The sequence below is a fragment of the Neopsephotus bourkii genome, unplaced genomic scaffold, assembly GCF_033783945.1.
Source record: "Neopsephotus bourkii isolate Nb327-2 ecotype Australia unplaced genomic scaffold, CSIRO-AGI_Nbou_v1 NB_663, whole genome shotgun sequence".
Lineage (NCBI taxonomy): Eukaryota > Metazoa > Chordata > Aves > Psittaciformes > Psittacidae > Neopsephotus > Neopsephotus bourkii.
In genome coordinates this window covers 1591189-1602166 of record NW_026901162.1, presented here as the reverse complement: position 1 = coordinate 1602166, position 10978 = coordinate 1591189, and the positions used below count along the sequence as shown (strand labels likewise).

The following is a 10978-nucleotide window of genomic DNA, read 5'->3' as shown; positions in this document are numbered from 1 at the left end:
AGGGAGGAAGGGAGGAAGGAATGGGGTTCTTATGGGGTTCCTGTTACTTGGAGACAGAAATAACTGCCCGGTACATTTCCACTGTGGAGTGTGCTGATGTGACATGTACTATCTGCCCATCATGATCAGTTTCCTCTTTCATTCATGCATATATATATATATATTCTCACATATACATGTGTAACTTGTTGTTTAGGTGGCTGCATGCAGAGGCTTGTGTGCTCACACCTCAAGCCACCACCACGTTACCCCACAGCTGCAGAGAAGCAGAGGGTTCCTGTCCTGCACTCGCTTCCATTTGAATTTTCACTGCCTGAGGAAAGGCGGAAGTTTAATGGGATTTTATTTTTCAGGACGTGCTGGATTTAACGTGGCCCCGTGTGCACAGCCTGCCCCAGGCGCCGCTGCCCCCCGCCTCCCGCCATGACGCGCCGGGGCGGGCATACAGGAAAGCAAGCCCGCCCGCCCCGCTACCTCCCGCCCGCCAGGGGGCGCTGCCCCGCCCGCCCCACTGGCCGCTGTTGCGCCTGCGCGGCGCGCTGGGGTACGGCCAGTCATGGCCGCCTCTGTGTGGTGTTGCTTCTCCTGTTGCAGGGGTGGTGGTGCCGGCCACATCCCTCTAAAGGAGATGCCGGCGGTGCACCTCGACACGCAGCGCATGGGTAAGCAGGGTGAGGTGGGACCTGGTCTCCCTTCGCCTCACCATGAGCCGCCTGCGACGGGCCGTGGGGCGGGAGGGAGAGCGGAGAGTGAGGGTTGGCGGCGGTGGGGAAAGGCCGCAGGTCCGCGGCGCGGCGGGGCTGACTTGAGGCGAGCGGGAGGCTTATACCCGGGAAGCCTGAGTGTGGCGCTGGTAGCGGTGTGGAGTTAATACCGTGTAACCATACTGGCCGGAGGGGGAATGTGCCCTGCCCCAGGCGCCTTCTCTCCTCCCAGTGAAGTGTGCTGGGGAGGTCGCTTTTGGGCTACTTCTCCGGAAGGATTTGGCAGTTTTCAGGAAGAAGTCTCACTTTGGCTTAAATTCAGTCGAGGCTTAGCAGAATGAGTATGTAGGGGTGCACCTCAGTTTCAGAGGGGTTCCCTGAGGAGAGAAGGCAGGCTGATAGGGCTGAAGATCCTATTCATTCCACAAGGGATGGTGATGCAGAGGAGGGGGTTACAGGAGTGAAGGTGCAGAATGAGCCACGGGTGTCTGGTCCATACCGCGTGTTGAGGATGAGCTGTCCACAAAGCTATGCCTGGGCGTTGTTGAGGAGAGAAGGGATCTGGGTCAGCTGCTGCAGCAGAGCAGGGGATAGAGCTAGGAGGAAGGCAGTGTGGCTGATCCCAGCCACTCAATTGTTAGTCTGGTTTTATTCATTTGTATCAGTGAACTTTGACTGTTTCCCATGTTCCTCACAGTGACAACAGTGCCTAAGGAAGAAGTGTTTCACTGGAGAAGAAAAATTTGGCAGAGGGCTTCTTCTCTGTGTTTTGCCAGTCATGTTTCTAATAAAAGGATTTTTTCAGAGAATAACTAAACACCTTGCAGTTCCATCCAGTGTTTCTACTCAATGTGCCTTTTCTTCTCTTAGCAGACATATTTCTGTGTATAGAGACAGGGTACAGGGTTCTGGTCTCACAGTGAACCCTTTCTAACTAAATAGTAAGTTATTCTTCTGATGTGGCTGAGCAAAGGTTGTAATCAGCATGGTGCCGTGAAACCCAAGAGGCAAAATTAGAGCAGCATATAGATTTTAAATAAATAAACCCTAGTTGGAAGATGAACTACCCCATAAACAGGCTTCCTTTTCCTACTTCAAAGCATAGCCTATCATCATTATTCTCACAAGGTAATGAAGCTCTTACATGGGCAGAAAGAACAAAAACAGTTCTCAGTGTTTAGGGCTTTTAAGGGCTGCTTCCAGACTTCTAAAGATGTTTTGAAGTTTTGCGGGTGTTTTTCTTCTTGCAGGAACAGATGTTGTGATTGTTAAAAATGGCAGAAGAATATGTGGCACGGGAGGCTGCTTAGCCAATGCACCTTTGCATCAGAACAAGAGCTATTTTGAGTTTAAAATCCAGTCCACAGGTTAGTCAGCAAAAACGTACAACTTTAAACTTGGAAGGTGTGTTGGTGTGACTGCGGGTGGTCGTATCTCCAGTGCCGAGCACGTGAATCTTTCTGATTGCATCCTTGAACTTGTGAATGTTGGAGAGGTCTATAAGCTGACGTTGTGTAACAGGAAATTTTTTTTCTTTTTTATCATGGCTCTGAAATATTAAAAAACATGGTAAGTGTATTACTAAAAGAGTGCACCCCCTAAAAAACACCATATTGTTTTATATGCTGTTATATGCATGTTTTTCAGTTAGCATATGTTAGAAATGTTTTTTGGTAAATAAATGCTTATAACCACATAAAATACTGTCGCTGTGAAGTATTTTTTTAATAGTGCAGTTTATCCAGCAGTATTTATAGCTATTTGTCTACCTCCATTTGCTTTTAACATGCACCGTGTTTGCCCAAGCAAGGGTAACACTCCTTGTGCTACACTTCGCTGTTCAAATCAAATGTGCAGCATTTACTCCAACACCGCCTTATCAAGAGGAGCCTTTCAGCACCCTGTTTCTTCGTTTTGCACAGATATGGTGCAAGGCAGCTGAAAGTGAATGGAATTCAGAAGCATTAATACAGCCAACTTCACTAGTACAGAGCATGCTTCTGGCTTGCCTGTTTTCTGATGTTAAAAGTTACCCTGTATTTTTAAAAACAACAGACACTGTGAAAATGAAGCGGTTCTTTCCCTAAGTACATAGGGAAAGGGAAGAAGGGAAGTGTTAGTCCAGAGACAGCCAGGCCTTACAGTACCAGCTGGAGCTTGAACCTGGCACTTTCTGGGTAAGGGTTGTTTGCATTCAATTGGATTGGAGTGCAGGCAGCATGAACACAAATCTGTCCAAAACACCTTGCAGTCAAACCAGTTGCTTGGTTTTAAACTGTATGTAAACCCCAGATCAGTCTTAGTTTGGCAATTTTAGAGTCCTATATGTTAGGGGAAGAATCCACTGCAGCTGTTATTCATATATGGTCATTATTCACACAGATACATATCCATGTTCTTGTGCTTGAGAAACACAGGAAATAAACTCTCCTGGTTCTCATGACAGGAATAGACAAGACAAGCTGTGTCTTGTCTATTTCTGTGCCTCAAGGCAGGAGGACTGTAGATCACTTAACTTAAAACTTTGATTCCCAGAAGTGTCACTGTGGGGTCACCCTGACCATTGGAAAGGTTTTAGGCGTGTAATCTGAATCATGTTCACACTCTTGTCCTTTTCATCCTGAGCATGTAAGAATAAGAATAAACTGGTTTGCAATTTTGTCTTTTGAAACTGATTTTATTATATTTTTGCCTCATTTTAGTCTTCTCCAGATTAAACAGCCCCAGGCTGGTTTGTTGGGTTTTTTTTTAATTGTCTCCTTATAGGTGATGTTTTTACATTTTTGATTGGTTTTGTTTGAGAATATTTCTAACTGAACTAATTTGTCTTGAGATACGATGCTTAAAATGGATGCTGTGCTCCAGCTGCAGCAGCAGTAGACATCCTTCATCTGTTGTACATACAGTGTGTTGGCTTTATATGTGCCATATGTCCAGAAGTTTTTCACAACAGTAGGGCACAGACTCATGCTCAGCATGTGGTCTGTGATAACCCCCATATTATATTTTATGAGCTGCCTGCCAAGCTACTATTGTATTTGTGCCACTTAGTGTTCCTACTGTTCTTCATAATTCAGAAAAAGCAAATGCATTTTCCTTCAGGCCTCTTATCAATTTGTCAGGATCGTTTAAAACTTGAGGGGCCTCTGAAGAGCTTGCAGTCCTGTCAGGTTGGTGTTGGCAGCACATTTAACCAGCACATCATCACGTTACCCAAGTAATTGATGTGAATATGGAACAGTGTCTGGCCTTGTGCATTCACTGCAAAACCTCAAACCCCACTTGAATCATCTTTTTTGATTTGGTTTGATGTGATGAGTAGTCCTGGAATACGGTTTTCTAACCAGTCGTGCATTTATATTGCTGTAAAGGTCTAGACCATGTTTTCATAATCTGAAAAGGTCTAGACCATGTTTTCATAATCTGACTATTTCAATGTTGTATGAGTTTCAAAAGCATTACCAAATCAAGATCTGTTGTATTTACAGTTTCTTCTTTTTCCCTAAGAATAGTTTCACCAGCGGGAAAAGGAAATGTTCACAAATCCATGCTAGTTTGATTTATTTTTCACATCCTCCTACAGTTTCAGAGTCTCTTTTCATATTTTTCTGGGAATAAAAGTTAAGCTAAGTGATTACAATTCTCTGAATTTTTTTTCAGGATACATACTGGTTACTTCTATTGACTGCTTGTACTGGGTCTATCCAGCATGGAGTTAACTTCCTTCATAGCAGCTCCTGTGATGCTGTGGTTTAGATTTGTGACCAAAACAATACTGATAACAGGCTAATGCTTTAGCTATTTCTGAGCAGTGTTTACACAGCATCAAGGCCTTCTCTGTTTCTCACTCTGACCCTCCAGCTGGGGGGCAAGAGGTGGGGAGGGGACACAACCGGGCAGATAACCTGATCTAACCAAGGAGATCCTCCATGCCATGTAGTTCCATGCTAAGCAACAAAAAGGAGAGGAGTGGCTTTAGGGAGGTTAGCCATCTTTTGCTTGGGAATTGGCTGGGCCTCAGTCTGCCTGTGGGAGGTGGTGATTGCCATTACATTCCTTTGGTTTGTTTTGTTTTCTTTCTTCCACTTCTCCTTTGCTTGTTAAACAATTTTTGTCTTTACCCACAAGAAAGGTTTTCTTGGTTTTAGTCTTCCTTCTCTCTTCCACCATCCCTCTGGGGCCTGTGGGGGAGAAGTGAGTGTATGGCTGCTTGGTGCTTAGCTGCCTACCAGGGCTAACCTGTGATAGTTCTGTTATGTGCAAGAGATAGTAGTAGTACGGCCATAGCACTGGCATTCTGTATTCTGTCCTGATTCAGGTAAGTCTTCAAAATAATGAGGTTGGTTGGTTTGTTTGTTTTCTTACCATGTTACTGTCACATTTTAGGGATTTGGGGTATTGGAGTTGCAACTCAGAAAGCAAACTTGAATCAAATTCCACTTGGTCGAGATGTCCATAGCCTGGTGATGAGAAATGATGGAGCTCTCTACTATAACAATGAGGAGAAAAACAGACTACCAGCGAACAACCTTCCTCAGGAAGGTGATGTGGTGGTAAGTTCCTTAAGCCTTCTTTACTTTCCAGATGTTCCTAGATTCCCCTTATTTACAGCTCTGTGGTCAGACTGACCATTTCAGTACAATTATTCAGCTTGCATCTCCCAGTTTGGGAAGTGCTGATATAAAGTCCCATTGTGTTTGGATGGATTAGCAGCCTGGGTATCAGTGGACTTCAGTGGTCTTCATTCTCATTGATGTATTTGTGAACGAGGGACAGACTTTGACAGTGTTTGAAAAGTAGCATCTAATGCTCTCTTGCAGTCTAGTTGCAGTATCTACCTGATGGATAACTCCCATCACAAGGATCTTACATTGAGATGGGACCTTCCTGAATAAATAATGTGCTGAAATGCATTACAGAGCTATGCACCATGCCCAGCCAAACTCAAGATCCTTCAGCTAACTGGTTAATGATTAGGACAGAGCTGAGCAGAGATAGGTCCTGGACGATAGATGAATTGTATTTTTAGCCAAACTTTTATAGGGAACACGAGATATTAAGTGGGGAGGGGAGTAATGCTCACTGGGAAAATTATTAAGAATGAGAACAAACGGAGAATCTTAAGATTTTTTGTACCTTGCTATTCCAGGTTTCTCAAACCATCTTTAAGTGACTTTGTTCAAAGGGTTATGTTTTATTGCTGTCATGTTCGCAGTGTCCGGTAGCAATGGTTAGAAATTTCATATTTAGAAGTCCTAAGAAGCTAAGGTGATGCCTCCATCCTTTACCCTCAGATACTACATTATTCTTTTAATCCCCTTCTGAAATTGTTTTTTGGATGGTTGCAGAGTGTTTCAGCATTTGGTCAGCCTAAGTTGACCAGCTTCAAGGAGGCTATAACTAGGTGGTCTTTAAGGTCCCTTCCAACCCAAACCATTCTGTGTTTCTATGAAAAGTAGCTGATGTATTACTGCTAATTCCCCAGTTTTCATTTATTTTATTATGTCACAGAAATAGATTTCTGAAGTACTGAGGGACAACACAGATTGTCACACACAGCCGTGCCAAAACAGTGACAGAAGTCATTTACCTAACAAGTAATTTATTACCTTGTTAGTGTTTGCTTTCTGCTGTGTAGTTGATATATTTATAGCACTGTGTATGAAACCATGATCTCTTGCTGCTGGCAGAGTAAATGTGCTGAGAGAGGTTTCTGTATGGAAGCATGGACAGACCACTCTTTACTAAAGTTATTTCCATGAGGAGATATAAACAAGAAGACCACAAACTGCTTAATGTTGAAATAATTGAAAATTTTATATATCCTTAACATTTGATAAGGAACCTGTTGAAGAATAGTTTGGAAAATCATTTTGTAAACTCAGTGAGATACGGTATGCAGTACTGTGCTGCATCCAGACTGAGTAAGCATTAAGGAATCCTGAGTATCTGCAAATACAAATGTTACTGGTCATTTATTAACTTTTAGTTCTTTGCAGGAATATTTCATGCAAGGTTTTCTAGGACGCTGTGGTTTGCATAATGATGTTAAAAGTTGGCTGTGGCTAAGAAAGCTAAATTAAGCAGCAGCCTTACATGTATAAAGTTGTTGATGGGTTTTTTTGTTAATTACTTGTGCTTTTAGGGCATTACATATGACCATGTAGAATTAAATGTATATTTAAATGGGAAGAACATGCATTGTCCAGCTTCAGGAATCCGAGGGACTGTCTATCCAGTGGTCTATGGTAAGTCAGATATTTTCAAACTGATTCTTGGTATGGGTCCAGAAGGTTGGGGAGTTACTGCCCTCAGTCTGAAAATTGCCAGGTAAAAAAACTGAAGCAGATGGAGAAAAAACAAATTCAAACTCATGTAGACTTGTGGGCTAATATGCTTTCTTTCTGAAGCTTGGTATTTATGCCTGTGAATTTCACATATTTCACAGATTCATTCAGTGTTAAATGCAAATAGATACTGAATTGCTGTTTGTATTTTCTTCTGGAAGTAACAACTTTAATGCAGCACTAGTACAGCTGCTGCTGTGTAGTGGTACAGCTCCTTGCTGCTGTACCAAATCAATGCCCAGTTTTGAAATCCAGCAATTGCTGAGCAAATTGTGATAGCTATTTTGGCAGCAACCATCAATACAGCACAGCAGTTTTGAACAAGAAACGAATACCATATCCAATTAATCCCTGCAAAGGCAGTTTAAGAAAGAATTTATGAATTATGGAAGTTGGAATTTGGCCAAGACATGTGTTAACAATTTACTTTTCCAGAACTTGGCGATGATTTTGTAGTTCCCCAGTAGTCAGAATTCTGTTTAACATCTCTTCTGAAAGGCATCACTTCCCCCAAATCAGTGCGTCATCAAAGCTACACTTGTGGCTTGTAGCTTACAGTAAATGATAACTGCTCCTTGGATTCCCTCTGTTACATCTACAGCTATCCCCATCTTATGTTTATTCCCATGTGAGCTTTATCTAAGTAGTAGCCTCTGCCAGGATACCATTAACTATGTGATGTGGATAATTTTTTCCTGTCATGGTTGGTTCCTGGTGAGCTGTGGTCATGTTACCATTGATACATTTGTAATATTGAATTTTATGAGCAGGAAGAAAATCCTCTAGGTGTGTTATAGGATCTTTGAAGTCTATAAATGTACATGACTTTTCCAAGTTGCTAGCGAGTGGAAATTTTGTCTGATCACTGTTATGTGTTCTGAAGCCACATGATGGCGCTGCTAAAAGGCTGTTGCGGACAGTAACTGCCCTGCAGCACTGCGGGATCTCCTACAGAGTGCTGCATGAGCAGCTGGAGGAGAATTGCTGTGGTAATTCATTGGTACATCTTCCCTTTGTTTTGGAAATGGTGTAACGTAGCATGAAGGGTGCAGGTTGCTCTCGGAAAACATTTGGTGGCATGTTAGTCTACCATAAAAAATTTTTTCTCTGACTAAAGTAGTTCCATGCCTGGAGGACGTGCAGACCTTTTATTGCCAGGCTTTTACTATCATCTTCCACAAGTGGGCATAATTTCATCATAATCATCATGTCTCCTACTTGTAGCTAAAATAATTGAGGTCTGCAGATAATTTTTTGTGGTAGTTACTTAGGATAAGCTTTAACTATAGATGTTCTTAATTTAACGTGAGCTACTTCTAATCGCGTGAAGGGATTTGAACATAGAAAAGAGAATTCCGTAAACATTACTCTATCCATAATTCAGACCAGAACTACAGTTACCTTTTAAAAAGAAACATCATAGGGCAGGCAAACACAGTATCAAGCCTGAGAATGTAAAACAGAAAAATGGACTTAAAGGTTTTTGCCTGCAGCAGCTGTACCTCAGGCACTTATATGGAAGTGAGATGCAAACACTGCTTAAGTACTGCAGAACTGAACAAATATGCTAGTAAGAGTTTTAACTGAGCCTAGGAGGTTAAAATTCCTACCTTGCCTCTGAGATATCTAAATTCTAAGCCAAAATAATGAAGGTGAAGCTTTTCTGTTTTAACATTAATAGTATCAGGTTCATCTTGGAAAGAAGTTGTCTTTGAAAGAGATCTTGCTTTTCTGACTGGTTGGGTATTTCCATTTGCTAATGCAATATATGAAGGCTTTGCTGTGAAAATCCTCAGCAGTTTCTTTTCTATAAAGTGTCTACATTCAATGTAGAAACACTCGCATCTCGGATTATCCAAAGGATTGAACACTGGGAGAGGTATTGTAAAAAAAAAACATCAACTTTCAAATTAAAGAAGCAAAGATGCTTGCTTTGCATCAGATGGTCTTTGCTAAAAAAGATGGTCTGACACCAGCCATTGCAGGCATCTGAAACCTTGTAAATCTCCTGAAAAATCATTGCGCACAGATGACACTCCAGCAGAATTAGAAAGTGGACAGAAAAATATGCAGCTGAGGAGGTGACACCTCTGCCATGGGTGTCAGTAGTGTCCTTAGTCTGGAGATTTCTGGAGAAATAGAGGATTTTGAGGAAATGGTCTAAAGCCCTGCTAATGCTTATAGTGAAATCAGAGGTAGCATTCCCTTTGGCTGCACCAAGGACCATTACTGACTAAAGAAAACAGCAGAGAAGAAGGATGATTTCCTCTCTGTGGCTGTGTGTGTAGGGCTTTAACATGTTTGTTGAAGGGATGTCTTTTAAATGTATTAGATACATATAATGGATGAATTGGAGAATATTCTTCCTGGTTTGGGCATGGTGTGTAACTTAGTAAGACAGTGTAGTAGAGGATCAGTGTGTAAGTGCTCCTTCTCTGATTCCTTCTTTTGGTTCTCTTCTGCAGTTGATGACAGTGCCATTCTGGATTGTCAGTTCAGTGAATTTTATCACACACCTCCACCAGGGTTTGAAAAGATCCTTTTTGAGCAACAAATCTTCTGAATGTCTTCGTACTGAAAATTTGCACCCTGCACTGTTACAAAAGCTTTGTCATCTTAAATAAAGCTTCACGTTACGTTTAGAAACCATATCTGTATTTTAAGTAAGTACTTGTGACTGTGGTCTGCAGAATTAATGTGTTGACTGCAACACCAGGTAACTGTACTGCAAATATGAGATTTCTGGCAATGATCTGTAGTTGAGAATGAGTGTTTGGGGCAGGATTTTTCTCCGATTTGTACTTGATGCATAAGCATACCAAGGGACATTATTGTCATCAGTATTACAATCAGTATTTTGAAAAAACTGGAGCTCTGTAAAGCAAATAGTTCTTATGCATACGATAGCTATGGAGATGGATAGTTCTCTTGACTATATTTTTCCCCCTAGCTTTTTCACCGGAAGTTCATACTTTGTTTAAAGGGAGCACTATATGTCCAGCATGTGATTTGGAGTTGCGATGTCCCAGTTGTGCACAGTGACTAGCCATACAATGGCATAACTAGCAGATATGGGTACTTTTTCTGCAAGGTATAGTTGAATCGATTCCCTCAGTCTTAGACAAGCAAATGTAACTTATTTATTTCTCCTAGCTTTTAATTTGCTTTTATTGTCACAAATAATAATAACACTCTCTAGTAATACTTTTTTGCTGGACCTTAAAAATGAAACCTGAACACTACCTGTGTGTTTGAGGACCACCACGCTGCGTTGCTCGTGTAGGAGAGCAAGTACAGATCACTCAGTTTGGGTATGTCAAGAGTCAGGTGGGAAGGCTAGGAGATGTTACGGTGAAGCCTTACATCTTAAACCGTAAGTTAGATTATTCTCTTACGGAATAGCATATTTAATTTCTTTGTGAATCATTTATGAACGATTGATGGCTAAGACATTGTTCTAAAATGTGATGCCCTTGAATATAAATTATGAGATGTTTTCTCTTTTTTTGCTCTTGTCGCATTTAATATACTTCCTAAAAGAATTTTTATTGTAAAGAAAATCTTCATACTGAATGTTTGTGTTTTGGGTTTTGCTCTTCCTGGGTTAATGCATTTTCATAAATGAATTATTTTATTTAAATATTTTTAGAAATTACCTGATTCTGGAATTTTCAAATACAAGCAGCTTTCTCAAAGCCTTTCACCTTACAGTTTTCTGCATCTGTCTTTTCATTTGGAGTGGTCCACGTTTTCCTTCCCTTTAGCCTTTCTATCAAATGACGGTGTTGGGTAGAACTTTTCAGCCTGAAAGGAATGATGCCCTTGTCAGCATTATGGTATAAAGCTCAGTTTTATGTAAAGTGCAGTTTCATCATCTCCCCTTGAAATCTGCTCTGTTTTGCTGTGGTTGGATACATAATCTAAGTC

At 41.4% G+C, this 10978-nt stretch overlaps 1 protein-coding gene across 2 annotated transcripts; it reads left to right on the top strand.

The window, feature by feature from the left end:
- Positions 1-504: 504 nt before the first annotated feature.
- On the top strand, positions 505-10759 carry SPRYD7 (SPRY domain containing 7). 2 transcript variants are annotated; one of them, XM_061353092.1, is made up of 5 exons: positions 505-662; positions 1955-2071; positions 5091-5257; positions 6850-6952; positions 9517-10759. In XM_061353092.1, the coding sequence occupies exons 1-5, from the start codon at positions 557-559 to the stop codon at positions 9612-9614; spliced, it is 591 nt and encodes a 196-aa protein (XP_061209076.1). In that variant the 5' UTR covers positions 505-556; the 3' UTR covers positions 9615-10759. The 2 variants fall into 2 exon arrangements, with proteins under 2 accessions (XP_061209076.1, XP_061209077.1); XM_061353093.1 differs by lacking the exons at positions 505-662; positions 1955-2071 and adding an exon at positions 4314-4742.
- The last annotated feature ends 219 nt before the right edge of the window (positions 10760-10978 follow it).